The sequence below is a fragment of the Triturus cristatus genome, chromosome 6, assembly GCF_964204655.1.
Source record: "Triturus cristatus chromosome 6, aTriCri1.1, whole genome shotgun sequence".
Classification (NCBI taxonomy): Eukaryota; Metazoa; Chordata; class Amphibia; order Caudata; family Salamandridae; genus Triturus; species Triturus cristatus.
Window position 1 is genome coordinate 1,246,792,855 of NC_140589.1, and position 15,781 is coordinate 1,246,808,635.

General features: G+C 46.3%; 1 protein-coding gene across 1 annotated transcript in view; it reads left to right on the forward strand.

Moving 5' to 3' along the window:
* Positions 1-15,781, forward strand: part of LTBP1 (latent transforming growth factor beta binding protein 1) — a 1,238,788-nt gene that overhangs the window by 862,150 nt on the left and 360,857 nt on the right. The window contains exon 19 of the mRNA XM_085612185.1: positions 3,441-3,560. Coding sequence (XP_085468311.1) covers positions 3,441-3,560 — 120 coding nt within the window. The remainder of the gene's footprint in view (positions 1-3,440; positions 3,561-15,781) is intronic.

A 15,781-nucleotide genomic window follows, 5' to 3' on the forward strand; every position in this document is an offset into this window, starting at 1 on the left:
ACTGCGCAAAAAAAGCTTAACTGTGCAAACAGTGCATATATTGCATATACACTTAATACCATAAAGCAAATAGTTGTCTAATCATGTACTGGCAGCAAGGCTATTAGAAACATTAAAAGGATCTATCCAAACGCATACCAAAAATAGCCATATAAAACATAAAAATGTATAGATTTGGGGGCATATTCACAAGCCCCTATCACCACGTGAATATCACTTTTTTTGACGTTCCTATGGTGATAGGGCCAGAGCCCTATTCTCAAGGTAGCGTTAACTCACTTAACGTGGCTTAAAGCCACGTTAAGTGGCTTAACGCTGCCTTGAGAATAGGGCCCCTTTCACGCTAAACTTAGGGTGAAAGGGGGCGTGCAGTGGGTGTTGCGGTGGGCATACCACCGCAACACCCATTGAGTTTGACGCTATTGGCTATTATCAAGGGCGGCGATAATAGGTGGCAGTGCCAAACTTAAGACCTAGAAAAATCAGGGCTTAAGGTGGTTAAACGAGGCGAAAAGCTTTATTTCTCCTCGTTTTTGCTTTTTCAATGTGTGCTGCATGTAGCAGCACACATAGAAAAAGCAAACTGTCATTTTCGGTTTGTTAATGTACAGGAAGGGACACTTTCCTGTGCATAAACAAACCTCCCTGCCCGCAGACACCCTTGCGCTCTGGTGCAAGGGTGCCTGTTTTGGCGTTAAGTCGTGAGACTTAGCGCCGTCGATGGGGTAAAGCCAGGCTGCACCACACTCTTGTGAATAGGGTGCAGCCTGGCATTTCCGAAGTGGTGGTGAGAGGCGTTAAGCCAAGCAGGCTAACGCCTCTCACCGCCACTACTTTGTGAATATGCCCCATGGTATTTTCAGTAGGAGCGGTAATCAGACTTGTTAGTTTCTTTAAGTAATACTTGTAGCACACTGATGTATTTGCCAAATTTCGCCATGTCACACGGCTCCGCTATATTAAAAACGAAGTTTGTTGCCTCTTTGCAGGTTCGTATCTTGTGTGTGAGGAACAATGGTTTTAGCAGGATGCGACAGGCATTCAATAGTGCAGGGCAGCAACACAGATGGTGGTTAAACGTTTCCTTTTTATATCCGCAGTCTTCATCACTTAACTATCGTGGAAAAGGAATGCCATTTTGGGTTCATGTCTTTAGTTTGTAGGCACATCAACCTTGCAGCCATGATTTGTCTTAAACATATCTTTCCGACCGAACACTGCACACAATGCGGGTGATGATTGGCGTATGATGTAGCCACTGCTTCAAATAGTGGAGTGCAGTTTAATTTGGCCAAATCAATTAACATTGACTGTGATTTTACTTGTCTTTTCAGGATCGTTTTAAGTGCTGGGTGCAAAAACAATTTGTTATTGAGCACAGATCCGTCTATTTGGAAAGAGTCCACTGATTTATTCAAATAATTCGACCAAGGATTCTTCTATTGGGTAAAGATCTGTTGAAGAGCAGATTTCAAGGTGTTAGGTGGGGCATTGATAATCCTATAGGGATAATTTAAGAAGGCACTTATATTAGACTATTTTCCAGCCTCCAAACAAAGTTCTAATCTGATCATGCAGCCTCTTGTATATTGTGGTAGTCTAAAAATCCTTCCATATGCTTGAAGTTGCAATTTATCGAGTGTTTTAGTAGGTAACCGGGGAAGTCTTCCTGCCCATTAACGCTACCATCTAGGTGTGCTGTGTATGCGGATTCTTCATTTGTTTGCGCGTTTGTGTTATAACCCAGCTGCAGTCCTGGACTTTCATTTAGATGGACAGTGGCAGGTCGTGTAGGAGCTGATTGAGCATGCAATAGAGAGGGTGTCGTCGGTGAGCTTTGCTCATTAGTGGAAACTGCTCTATAACCGACTGACGATAATCCGGTCTCCAAAATAGCTGGACGTTGGAGTATTCTCTGGGGTTCTGCAACTTTCTTACCTACTCCCCTTGCCCTAAAAAGGGTTTAAACATTGCATGCCTCACTGTAATTGGTCTCTTGTTCGTTTGAGAGTAGGTTATTCATTTGCCCTTTTGCTGATTAATTTTTAGCATTTTTTATTGATTTTTTTTATCTTTTTGAGAGTACCCCTGTCCACTGGTAATCCTTTTCTGTAGTATTATCCTCATTGATGTTAGGAGAGTTTTTTTCCACTGTTGGTTTATTGAGGGGTGTAGATCCTTGAGGAGCATCTTTATAAATGGTTGTCCTAGAAATATCAGAGCAATTAGTTGTTGGCTTTTGTTTTGAGGCAAGAGGAGGGAGAGATGCATTTGATGCTAAGTCTGTCGTGCCCCCTATCAAAAAGTCTGGATTAGCTGTTTTCTCTGAAAATCGATTTACAGGATCCATCGGGCATCCTGTGGCAGTAACACGTTTTTATTTTGCTTTTTCTGGTAGTAGGTTTGCCGGATCCAAAGTTGCAGGAAAGGTTTGTGCCTGGTTTGTCGAGGTGTTGGAAAGCTAGTTTCCACTCTGAAATCATAGAAGCTAATACCTCTGGTAAAATGCTTGATTTTTCGCCTATTTTATGGCAGTCGCATGGTGTATTTTCATTTCCTGCTGGACTGGCGCATGGCTCCCTTTGCTCCATGTTGGTAAATCTGGCCTCATACCTAGCAATTGAAGTGGCTAGGGCTTGAATCAGATCTAGTTGCAATTCTAGTTTCTCTGATTGCCATGTAAGGGCATTCATTGAAGCCACCAAAGACATATTAATTGTAGCCAATAGCTCACTCTGCTCATTGTGTTGTTGATGCGTTGGCGAGAGTGACCTATTCTAGATGCTCTCATCCCATATAGGGCTGTGATCCTCGAGGCATCATTGGCTGTCTATGCTGTTATTTAAATCCTTAATTGGCCTTACCCAATCAGTGGCCAGGATATTGCTTATTTTCTAGGGATATTTATTGAGACTCAGAGAAAGAAATTTGTTGCCATCAAGGACCTATGTACCTTGTAATCAGTGATGAATTTACTGTACATACAAAATTGGTTAAAATGCATTTACGAAAATAAAGGATAAGAAATGAAGAAAGGCAAAAAAAAGTGCACCACCAATACGATGTCAATTTGCAGTATACAATCTATTTCCCAAGCACACTGTGATGGTTACTGTTGGCTAAGACTTAAAATAGCAGATACATAAAACGTGTTCACAAGCTTATGTACGTATTCAGAAACCCTGAATCAAATATAGCTGCAGTGCAACAGAGGATTATGGACTCTAATGGAATAACTACTTTTCTAAAGGAACACATGATGTAAAATAGGTTAATTGTCTTATTGAGGAGAGTGTCTTTGTCAGTCGTGGTGGCACCATTGCAAGCATAGCTGTTTTTTAACAAAGCACCTGCTGAACTGGGTTGTGAGGGAGCGAGTTTTAAAGCTAAGCCCATTCTTCTTCCTGAATTATGGTTTTGACCTATATTTCTTTACTCAGATATTGATGAATGCCTGACTCCGAGCACTTGCCCGTCTGACAGATGCATTAACTCTCCCGGGGCTTACTCATGTGTTCCCTGCACTGATGGATACAGAGGTTTGAATGGGCAATGTCTAGGTAAGTGTAGTTTTTGCTAACTTAGATTTCTCTTTTTGTATCTTTTCTGTTCTAACTTAAAGCAGTGGCATATTTGCTCCTTTTTTTTCCCTCCGTAACATTAAGCTAAGGCATAATTATCAGACAGGATCTGAAATGATGTCTTGTTCTGTTCTGGTATTACATGTTATATGCCCACTGTGAATTAAATGACTCTATGTACAGCCCTTAGACGGAACCCCTAGGGGTGCAGCATTGGGATAAGAGGGGGAAAGGATTCAGAAGGAAAAGGCAGGGAACTCTAGAATCCCATTTTGGTTTACTCAGTGGTGACTGGTGAACTCTGAAACTGGGTATTGAATGGGGAAGAGATTAACCACCCTAATGAATGCTGAAACAATGTCACAAAACACTGCCTTTTCAGTACAATTTCACTTAACACCTGTTGGTTTTATAGGACGTTCACTGGAGCAGGGTATTGAGTTTGACATGACTACTTGTCAATAGGCAACGTATTCACGCATGCGTTTACAATACGTTCCTTTACAACGCAGGCTATACAACGAATGCGTATTTACCACGCGTTCCATTACAACACAAGACGTTACAGCGACTTGCTTTAGGGAAGTGCTGGAGTTTGGAATAGTATATTTTACTATTCCAACCTCAGACAGTGCAAGATTAAGGAAGGTGTTGGATTTCAACACTGAGTTCCATAAAGCAAGACGTTGTAATGACTTGTGTTGTAAGGGAAGGTGTGGTATCGACTCGTTTTTTGTAGTGCCTGCGTTGTAATGGCACTGCGTTGTTGTTGTGTTTTAAACGCTTTTTCCCCTTCCTGTCTTTTTTGGAAGATATGTATTGTATCTTTCCTATCCAAATGGATTTCCTTTTATTTTATTATCCTGAATCTTCAAATTAGATTATCAGTCGTATGTTGTGGCGGAGAATCTACTTGAAAAGGACAAGGGTGAAAAAATCTAATGTTAAACACGTGTGGCACTTTCAGACCATAGTCATCAAGCCTGTACATCAGGTTCAACAAGCGTTACACGCTCTGATACTATAACTACTGCTCGTTACAGAATCAGGTTCAGACAGATGCATAAGCTATAGCTTAAGCCAGTTCTTTAGGCACAGGCAGCAGTAATGATGGTGTCATAAAATACTATATACTTGATAGTAAAATGCATCAATGTGAATTATGAAGCAGCAGCAATAACAGCAAGTGCTCCACGACACAACACAAACTGACATCAGCAAATACCGTGTTTGTATTTCAGATAACAAAATGTAATTTCTCCAAATAAAAGCCTGCTGTTGTCTGTATACAACTATCTACGCCCCAAAATGTGAACTTTTATTTTTAGTAAATACATAAGATTTATCCCTGAATTTTCATCAACTATTAGTATGGACGGGGGGTAGTGTGGGAAGTATTTCTTACTTTTAACTGTTGTTTTCGCTCTTTTGTTCATGTTTGTGGTTACTATTCTAATTCAAAGCACACTGGTATACAGTAATCCACCTCATTTGCAGTGATGGTGATGTAAATTCATGTACACAATTAACCACAACAAAAGGGTTGTTATGATGCAAAAGTATAGATATGACAAATGTTAATGACATCCTCTGATGCAGTGCCTTCAATAAAAACAAGTTTTCAAAAACAAATATTGGTATGGAAATTTTTTAAGCTTTACAAGCCCTTGTATGATAAGCATATGCTAGGAGTGCTTCCCCTAAACCACGGGTACCCACCAGATTCAGTGATGCCCAACCTATGCCTATAATGCCCATTTTATGGTAGAGGTGTCCACCATTATGCCATGACTATTACTTTTTGTAAATATTGTTATTCCTATTCCCCTGGATGGCCACCATTATACCAAGGATATCCACAATATACTAGGAGGTCTACATTTATGTCATGGCCCCCATTATGCCAAGGGTGCACAGAGAATAGTGAGGACGACTCATTATGTAAAGGGTGGCCACCAATATGCTAATGATAAACAGCTCTACAGCAAGCATGGCTTCCTTTATTCCAGAGGTGCCCAACATAATGCCATTGATGCCGTGAACCTGCCATGGCCACAATCATGTCAGATATGAGCAACATGTTAACCATAATGACCAGTATACCTGGGTTGGAACTTGTTATGCGTCCGCCCCCTGTAGACAGGCTTAGTGTTCGCTCCTGTCTGGCGGGAAGGAAGACTATTGACGACTTACAATAAAAGACAATGAAGGAGTAAGAAGGACACTTTCTTGGCAGTGAGCTTTAGCCTTTCTGAGAACTTCTCTGACCTTCACCCAATGTGATCGCAAGCCTAAATACAGCACGTGGCAGGCACCGACATGGAGGTGCCCAGAAGGTGAGGGCAATTGGTTTGGCGATTGTTTGGCACACACAGCAGCTGCCTACATGATTGCCTAGGCTGGGGCAGTTACTGAAGTCATCCTGACCGCAGAGTGACTAGCATAATTTCGCAACAACAAGAGACTCCACTCCTTTAATCCCCTCTCTGTGCACCCACTCATCGTCATGGCATTGCAACATTTTATTTCAAAATCTGTTTATTGAAATTTTCCTTGGAGAGTGAGATAATAAGCATTACATAGGGAACAACATTCATAAGAAGATTCAGCCCGGAGTTACAGTTCTCACATGAAGGTTACAGCTTTTCCACAAGGTCCGTGGCGAATAAACGTTGTAGGAAAAAAACAGTGTCATCAAAACATGTTGCTTCCCGGTCAATGTTTCTGAGCATCAGTCTACCCTCCCAAGAGAGTAACATGAAAAGGAAACTTAAACATACCTAAAAAACGACCGTAACTATGATGTCATGGTGCAAATTAAGATAAATTGAGCATAAGGATTGGGTTACTGGGGCGTCTGCTCAGGTGGTCATGCCCCAGCAGCTGTAGTGTGATTAGATGGAATAGGTTGAGGGCCGTTAGCCGAGGAGCGCAGACTACCAAAGGGAGCCCTTCCAATAAGTAGTTCACTAGCGGAGACCAAATATAGTCGTAGCTTTTCCTGGTGTCATCCACTATGTCAGCCATGCGCTCCATCGCCAAAGCCCTCCATAGTCTCGCATGCCATTGGGTTAAAGAGGGGGTCTCTTGTTTTTTCCACGCAGCGGCAACTGCCATCTTGGCCGCCCCTAAACAAAGCCACAGAACATATTTGTCACACTGTGTTTGGCGTTTCCAACTTGGGTCTATAACCCCTAAGAACACATGTTCCATAGAGATGGGAATAGGATAACCCAGGATAAGCTTAATCTGGGATAGGATTTCCTTCTAAAAAGGCTGTATAGAGGGGCAGTCCCACCATATGTGTCGAAAGTCACCTAATAAACCACAACCCCTCCAGCATCTGTCCGACGAGTGGGGAAAAATCTTGAGAAGTTTCTGAGGGTATAGGTTACCAATCATACATGATTTTATAGTGTGCCTCCCTGAGGTACATTGAGCGGTTGAATTTCACTATAACTCTACCTAAATGTTCCCAGTGTTTATCTGCTAAGGGGGTAGTCAAGAGCGCGTCCCAAAAGTGTTTAAAACGTTGGGTCGATCTGGGGCTCGCTGCTTGTGTGAGAGCATATAAGAAGGAGATACCACCCTTGGATGTGGATCCAGACTGAGCAAACTTCTTGATAGGGAGTAGCTCCCTGGTGGCGGCCAGCCGCATCAGGGGCTGCAGCACCCAGTGTTTGAGCTGTAAATAGTGGTATTCTTCCTTAGCAGTCAATGTGAATTGCTTCTTACATTCCTGAAAAGAGAGGAACTCTCCGCTGTCAAACAGGTGAGATATCATGTGGCAACCTCCCACCCTCCAAGCCTCAAAGGGACCTTCTAGTAGCGCAGAGGGGAATGCCGCATTAAAGTGTAAGGGCATGTAGGGAGAGGGGAAGGTCGTTGGATGCACTCTCTTAGTAAGTATATCCCAAACCTTTAGGGTGGTGGATGTAGGCGTGCTAATATAAGCGTTAAGTGGTCTGTCCTGCTTTGGCTTCCACAGAAGATCCCAGATGCTGCTCCCTGTTATCTGTCTGTCTATATGAAGCCAGTGCTTCTCCAAAGCCCGCAACGACATTTCTGTGATTACCTGCAATTGTGCTGCTCTGTAATAGGACTGGGCTAATCCGCCCTCCTTGCGCGGTTTTATGAGCAGATTATAGGGAAGTCATGCCCTTTTTCTCTGCCAAATACATTTGAGAATCATGTATTGTACCTCTCTATACAAACCCTTCTCCACCGGAATAGGTAACCCCTGAAAGAGGTACAGCAGGCGTGGGAGAACATTCATCTTGATGGCGTTAATCCTGCCCAACCAGGTCGTATATGTCATACTCTATTTGCCCAGATCAATCTTCAGATGCTGTAGAACGGGGGGGGGGAGTTAGACTTATAGAGATCTCATATATGAGGGGTGAACTTAACACCTAGGTAGGTGATCTCTTTAGTAGTGCAGCGAAAAGGCGAGGCCCCTTCTACCTGTCGCCACTCTTCTTTTGATATTGTTAGATTTACTAAGAAGGATTTGGCCAAATTAATCTTAAACCCCGCTACCCTTTCAAACGACCTCAGCTCGCCGTAGATGGCCGGTAGAGAGACAAAGCGATCGGAGACTGGGAGAAGCACGTCATCGGCAAATAGCAACATTTTATGGTCGTCTGTACCAAAATGTATCCCATGAATCTCTGGGTTTCCTCTGATCCTATGTGCCAGGGGTTCTATGCTCAAAGCAAAAAGGAGGGGGGATAAGAGGCAGCCTGTCTCGTCCCACGAGCCAGGCCAAAGGGTGAAGAAGCAACTCCATTAAAAAGGACCCGAGAGTTGGGAGAGTGAGAATTGGTGCGAATCATCCCTATAAAGGTCTCGTTGAAACCAAAGCGCTGGAGCACTTGAAACAAAAAAGACCATTCCACGCGATCAAATGCTTTCTCTGCATCTAGCGAGAGAAGCGCAGCTGGAATGTTTTTCTTACGGGCCTTTTCAATGATATGGATGTTACGTCGCAGGTTATCGCGGGTCTGTTGTCCCTTACTAAATCCGGATTGGTCCGGATCTATAAGACCAGGGAGAATTGTTTTGAGACGAGTGGCCAGGACCTTAGAGTAGATTTTAGCATCTAGGTTCAGAAGAGCAATCGGGCGATAAGAAGAGCAAGTTGTGGGATCCTTACCAGGCTTGGGAATCACTGCCACTATCGCTTCGACCATGGAGGGAGTGACTTGTTGCGTAGAGGCTAAATAGAATAGTTAAAAAGGGCACAAGCTCCGGCGCGAAGGTACGATAGAAGTGGGCTGAGAAGCCATCCGGCCCAGGAGCTTCCTCAGCGGATATGGGTTTCGTCAAATCTTCGTTAGACTCAGCCCCGACTTGCGGGAGGTCGAGGGGATCCAGATAACCCAATTGGTCATAGACCCTCGGGAGTTCGGAAGTGTAAAGAGTTCTGTAGAATTTCTCAAAGGCCTGCGCTTTACCCTCCTCCGTCTTGTGAGAAACGCCCTCCTCGTGCACAATACTTTTGCAATACTCTCGTTCCTGCTTAGCTCGCAATTGGCGAGCCAACAAGGACCCCACTTTGTTCCCACCCTCATATCCCCTAGATTGCAGAAGTAAGATGTGTTTTTCTGCCCTATTAGTATAGATAGCCTGTAGTTTTCCCTTTAGGGCCGTGACTTTTCGCAGTGCCTGAGCAGAGGGGCTGGCCTTATGGGCCTGCTCTGCAGACACTAAGTCTTGTTCTAGCCGCAGACGTTCCTCGCGTTGCTGAGCTCTTAATGTAGTGGCCAACTCAATGCACTTACCCCGGACTACTGCTTTGAGGGCGTCCCAGGTAGTTGCATGGGAAGTAGCCTCAGGGTCATATTGCTCAAGGAATTCCTTAATGGACTTCCTAAGGTCATCACGTAAAAGTCTATCCCTGTAGAGGAAATTGGGGAAATACCATATTGCATGTTTTGGGCGTGGGTTCGGCCAAGTGATCGACATTTCTAGGGTGGCATGTTCCGATAGGCAAATCGGGTGAAACTGGGTTTGTAACATCGAAGGGAGCTGGGATTGGCTTATGAAAATGTGAGTAGGAGTGAGAGAAGAACGAGTAGTCACGTAGCATGGGATTAGCATCCCTCCAAACATCCACCAACCCCAAGAGCTGAAGTTGTGACCTGAGCGCCTTGTCGAATGTCCCACCCGCTGCTCTATATGAGTGTGTCGTGTCCATGTCCCGGTCCCAGACTAAATTGAAGTCTCCCAAGAGCAGAATGTCCCCCCGAGCGAAATCCTCCAGAGTCATAAGGAAGGAGAGAATAAAGTCTTGTTGGCCCATGTTAGGTGCGTAAAGGATTGTGAAAGTGCATTGGCGACCTCTAAGCTCTCCCCGGACCATAAGGAACCTCCCACTTTTTGTCTGTTTTGGTGTCCTGCGCTTGGAAGGGGACCCCTGAGTGGAACAACAGCGCCACCCCATTTTGTTTTGAGGAATGTGAAGACCTAAATATAAGGGGATAAGCTTTATGGCGCAGCCAGTGGTCATCGGACTTCTTGAGGTGCGTCTCTTGAAGAGCCGCTACATGAACATTGTGATCTAGCAGGTATTTCCACAAGCGCTGGCGCTTATTAGGGGAATTCAGGCCCGAGCGTTCCCAGTGATAGTCCTAACCGCCGTGTTCTTCTGGAAAGGAATGTCACCCTCCTAGCGAGGGACTCTGCTTAAAAAAACCTAGTGACCCCCCACCCTCAAATTTCCCCGCCCAAAAATAATAGAAAAAAGGGCACCATGACATCGAACTGAATAAGTAAACCAGAACAAAGACTTACAACGAGTGTGTAGGATCCCCCTCCTAGAGGGGAGTACCTGCACCAAGAGACACTCGAGGAACATCACCGTTCCCCCAGCCCTTATCGTTTCAGAAATTAAGGCATATGCTGCATGAGGATGACAGCTAGATAACAATTAACATTTGGATTGAGATCCCCAGGATAAACAAGTTGTTAGAGAAACTCCATTTGCAACCCAGATGATCAGGAGAGTGCAAGTCATATGCAACCACCACCCTCCAACCGGAACCCCCTTACCACAGCGGAGAGAGAGTAGTCCCCATGTCCTCACACAGCAGGTATACTGTTCTCACAAGACGCCCGAGTCAAGCGCTGAGTTCAAGGCATCGTGTAGCACCCAGGCTCCTGGGCACATCCTAAGGACGGACGTTGCAAGTCCTCTGCTCCATCCATCTCTTCTGCGTGGTGTACCCCAGGGAGAAGAAGAGGAGGGGGGGGGGGGCAGAGCCCTGTCAGTGTTCCTGAAGATTCCAGTTCGAGGGACCCTCGGTCGATTGCACTTCAACCAGGACGAAGTGAAAATCCTCTCGGGTCCAGTGATGAAAAGATTCAGTCCGGCTATTTTGCATTTCTCCTGTTCACTCTTTGCCATTGACCTCCATTGTGCCGATCAGGGTGTTCTCGCTCATCCGGGGCCGATGAGGTCGTAGGAAGCTCTAAACCCAGCAGATCTGCGGCCTCCAATAGCTCCACACAGTGATGCTGCTTGTTACGCCATTGGAAAGCGATCCCAAAGGGGTACGTCCATCGCATTGCCACATTTTAGTGAGCACTTGGACCCAGCAACAGCCATCCCACGATGGCGCTCATGGGTTGGGAGGCTGAAGCACTACTTTTGCGTCACACAAGAAACAGATGGGATAGTGAAGAGACCGCTACTGCTTCACTTTGGAGGCTAGGAGCTGTATGAGCTGTTAGAGAACCTGCCCAACACAGGTGATGAGGCGGACTTCAACGCTTCTGGGTGGCTTCGGACAGGCACTTTGCTCCCTAGCTAAACCCAGACTGCAAGCTGTTTAACCTGTGACAGGCCAGACAAGCTGAAGATGAAAACATTGACTTATTCTATGCATGCATGTGGAAACTGATGAGCACGTGTGTCAACATTGACCAACCGACAGAGATCAGAGTAGAGATGATACAAGGCTGCAGGTCGGCAGTCCTACAGTGGCTCATCCTGCGCCAGCCAGGTATCACTCTCGATTAGATTGTGGTGTTGGCAAGGTGGCATGAGTTGGCAAATAGCGCTGTGGATGACATGGAGGTGGCTCTGGCAAAATGTGCCGTCCTACCTAGCGTGGCTCGGGCTGTGAAGGTGAATGAGGAACAGGTGGACGCTATTCAGAGAAGTCCGGCTCCACCACAGTCCCTCAACACTCTTTGACAACTAGAGGGCAGGTGTGTAAACTGTGGCCTTTAACACCGAACACCGCTCTCGCTTCGGACGACTGAACCACTTTGTAAATGTGTGCCAGAGTGAAGGAAGGGAACTTAGAACAGCGATAAAGGCAAGCTGGGGTGGCCCTGTTGCAATTGTCCATTGATAAGGAGGAGTCCGAAGACCAGCCCCCATTGGAGCCGTCCAATAGCCAGCCCAGTGATCGATGAGGACAATGATAACGAAGTGTTCACCATCTCCTTTCCGAGCAAGGAAGGCAATCAAAGGCGCCTAACACCCATGTGCACATTGGAGATTGGAAATACATTCATTAGGGCCCTAATAGACACAGAGAGCATCTATCAATGTCATGGACATCATCCAACTCAATAGGATAGTGGCATGACCCGAGCTGGCTCCCACCAAAGTGAGGATCTACTCCTATGGAGGCAAGGAGATGTTACTCCTGGTGGGTGTGATGGAAGTAGTGGTTGTGAACAAAGGTAGATCGACAAAGGCTCGCTCCCATGTAACCGAAGGCAACACTGGTACCCTCCTGGGTTGCCACACAGCTGAAGACCTGGGGCTGGTATTTTTCACCAGGCAGATTCATGAGTTGCACATGTGTGATCATGCAGGAGTTTCCCCAGCTGTTCGAAGGACTAGGATGTCTCAAGAACACCAAAATGCAGCTGCACATCGACAAGACTGTGAGACCCACAGCACTCTGACATTGGTGAGTGCCATTCCACCTGTGATCATTAGTGGAGGAGGAACTGCTGAACTTGGAGCAGCAAGAGGGGATCAAAAAGGTCATTGGGCCAACACATTGGGTCTCGTCCATTGTAATAGCACCCAACTCCAAACAACCTGGGGTGATTAGGCTCTGTGTGACATGCGTCTCCCCAATAAGGCCATTTGACGAGAATGGCATATCACCCTGACCATGGACTACATTGTGGCAGACCTCAACTGCACATACTGGTTCTCAAAACCTGACATCAATGCTGGTTACCACCAGCGGGAGCTGGATCTAGCCAGTCATTACATAATGACGTTCTCATCACTTATGGGCTTTAGGAATATTGGGGGCTGAACTTTGGCATATCCTCGGCAGCAGAGATGGTCGAAAACACCATCTGTGAGACCATCTCAGGCCTTGTAGGTGTACTAAACATCAGTGATGATATCCTGATTTGTGAGACACTGGAGGAACACCACATGTGAATCAGTGTGACACTGGAGAGGACAGTTGGTTCCTTCTACGAGAATCCATTGACTTCTTTGAATATGTATTTTTGAGAGAGGGGCTGAGGATGGACCCCAAGAAGGTGAACCCCAGGAAGATGCAGGCGATAAGGAAAGCATCAACTCCCCGGATCTCCACGGAGGTGAGGAACTTCCTTGGGATGGTGACCTACTCTTGCCGGTTCATTCTGAACCTGGCCACCTTGTCCGAATCCCTAAAAGCCCTGACGAAGACAAAAGAAATGAACGGAACACCTAAACAAAGCCTTTCACTAGGTGAAAGACGCGTTGCTGGCTGATGCCACTGTGGCGTACTTTGCCCCACGACCCAAGACTGAACTTTTTGTGGATGCTGGCCCTATTGGGCTAGGAACTATACTTGCAAGAGAATAGCGCTGGGTCATGGGTCGCCATTGTATATGCCAGCAAAGCGCTGTCGAACATGGAGGCTCGATATGCTCAGATTGAGTAAGAGGTGCTGGCAATCCGATGGGCATGTTGCCATACCCACCTACACCACAGCCACCTGCCCCAATTTTCGCGGTGACATCTCGACATGCGACACCCCCGCCCCCCCCCCATTGAGCGGTGGGCAGTGCAGCTGCAACCAAATTCGCTCATTATCGTGTACCGCCCTGGAATGAACAACTCAGCTGACTACTTGTCTCGTCAACCCCAGAAGCAGCCTGGCAACGGCTGGAGTGAAGAGGAGGTGGGAGCGTAAGGGTTCATGCAAATAGTCATGCATGATGCATGCCCATGAGCACTGTCGATTGAGAAAGTCACAGAGGCGACACAGGTGCATCTGAGGCCAAGGAAGCACTCTAATGGAATCAGTGGAAGAATTTTCTGGAAGGGCCCGGATCATTGACTCTTGTTGAACAGACAATAATGACACAACTCTGGAGGGTCAAAGATGAACTCAGCACCAGCAGTGAAGGACTGCTATTGCGGGGAGGTGCGTTGTGATGCCCTAATGCTTGTGGGATAGAGTGGTTGACTTAGCCTGCCACGGTCACCAAGGAGTGGTGAAGACAAAAGTGTGACTGTGCAACAGAGTTTGGTACCGTGGAAAGGACACCATGATAGATGAGAAGGCGCAGGATTGTCATTCCTTTATGATCACCAGTGGGAAACCACAGCCTGCCCCTAAAATAACTGAGGAACCCTGCCTGAGACCCTGGTCCCGAATCAGCATAGACTTTGGAAGATTCCCAGATGGGCGATTTACAACAGTGCTAGCGGACAGTCACTTGAACTATATGATGGTGGAGCTGGAACAGCCCTCTGCAGTTTTTGGGGTTAAAGTCAGTCCCTGAAAAAATCTTCACCATGCTTGGGTTTCCTGGTCAAATCAAAACCGACAATGTGCCCCGGTTCTAGGGCCAAAAACTTCCAGCAGTACTAGCAATCACTTAATATTAAGCATGGAAAGGTGACCCTACAATGGGCCCAGCCGAATAGGGAGGTGGAGAGCTTTATGCACTCATTGAATTGAGTGCTCCACATAGTAGTGGAGCAGGGTGAGGATGCGGAGTGCTGCCTTCATCAGTTGCTGCGAACACATTAGCAGACTCCACATAGCACCACAAACTCTGCACCCATGAGCCTGTTGCTCCGGTGGTGTACCAGGCACAGCATCCCTGCTGGATCCAGCTGGCAGCCAGCAATTTTGGATGTGCACGCGATGCAAGAGAAAATGAGGGACACCAACATCTGAGCCAGTCGGGCACACAGCTACCCTGGAGTTATCCACGGGCGGTCAAGTGGTCATACGGGAGCGCCACCCAGGGTGGAAGTTCTCTACGCCATTTGAAAGGGAAGTCTAGGAGATCATAGACATTCAGGTGGCCATGGTCACTGCACAGGGAGGGTGAGCCACCATGTCCAGGAACGTGTCCTGGTTCAAGTAAGTGTCACCTTCACTCGAGCAGCAGAGTGACGAACTGGCAGAACAGAACAAGAGGTTGGCAGCCGACCATGGGACTGCCAGCACCAGGTATATCCCTCACAGGGCAGGGCATCATTGCGAGTAACTGGCCTAGTCTCACCAGTGGTCATCAACACCCAGGCACTGCTGTTGTACCATCCACTTTGGTCATACCCCAGGTTGGCAATAGAGTTGACGGGGGCGCAAACCAGAGGTATGGCCTTCGCCCTAACCCAGCATCTAGCCAGTTGCTCCAAGACTATGCGTGCATTGTATAAATTTAGTTTGGTTTTGATTCAAATAAAAGTTGGACGGCATGTAAAGTGCCACCCGGCCTCTACCATACTTTATAAAGGGCACTTTGCACACATTGATGAGAAAGAGCCCTGTGCTTCTCAATGTAAATTTAGAACATAAATATAGTACACAGGTAGGGACCTGTTACAAAGCCTGTTTTATTTTTTAATTACTGATTATGCTGAACACTAGCGAGCCCTCCACGCTGAAAGACAATGCTGTCTTCTGCTGCAGTTCCAAAGCTCTTACATTGAAGAGCAGAACTCGAGCAGTGTGGCTGCGGACGCAATTTTTCAGTTACAAATTCATCTCTCTCGCCCGAAATCTCACCCGCCAAACTGCTGCAAATGGTTGAGAGGTGTGCAAACTGATTCCTGACAATCGCTAGCCACAAAACTGTGACCACTCTTACTCCTTGGAAATGGTTTCCATGGGACCCAAAGAATGCAGGCACTCCTAGTGGTACTCTTTTTAAGGATGGGGTACGTACCATTATTTTACAGGAATATGTAATAGTACTCATCTGAAATC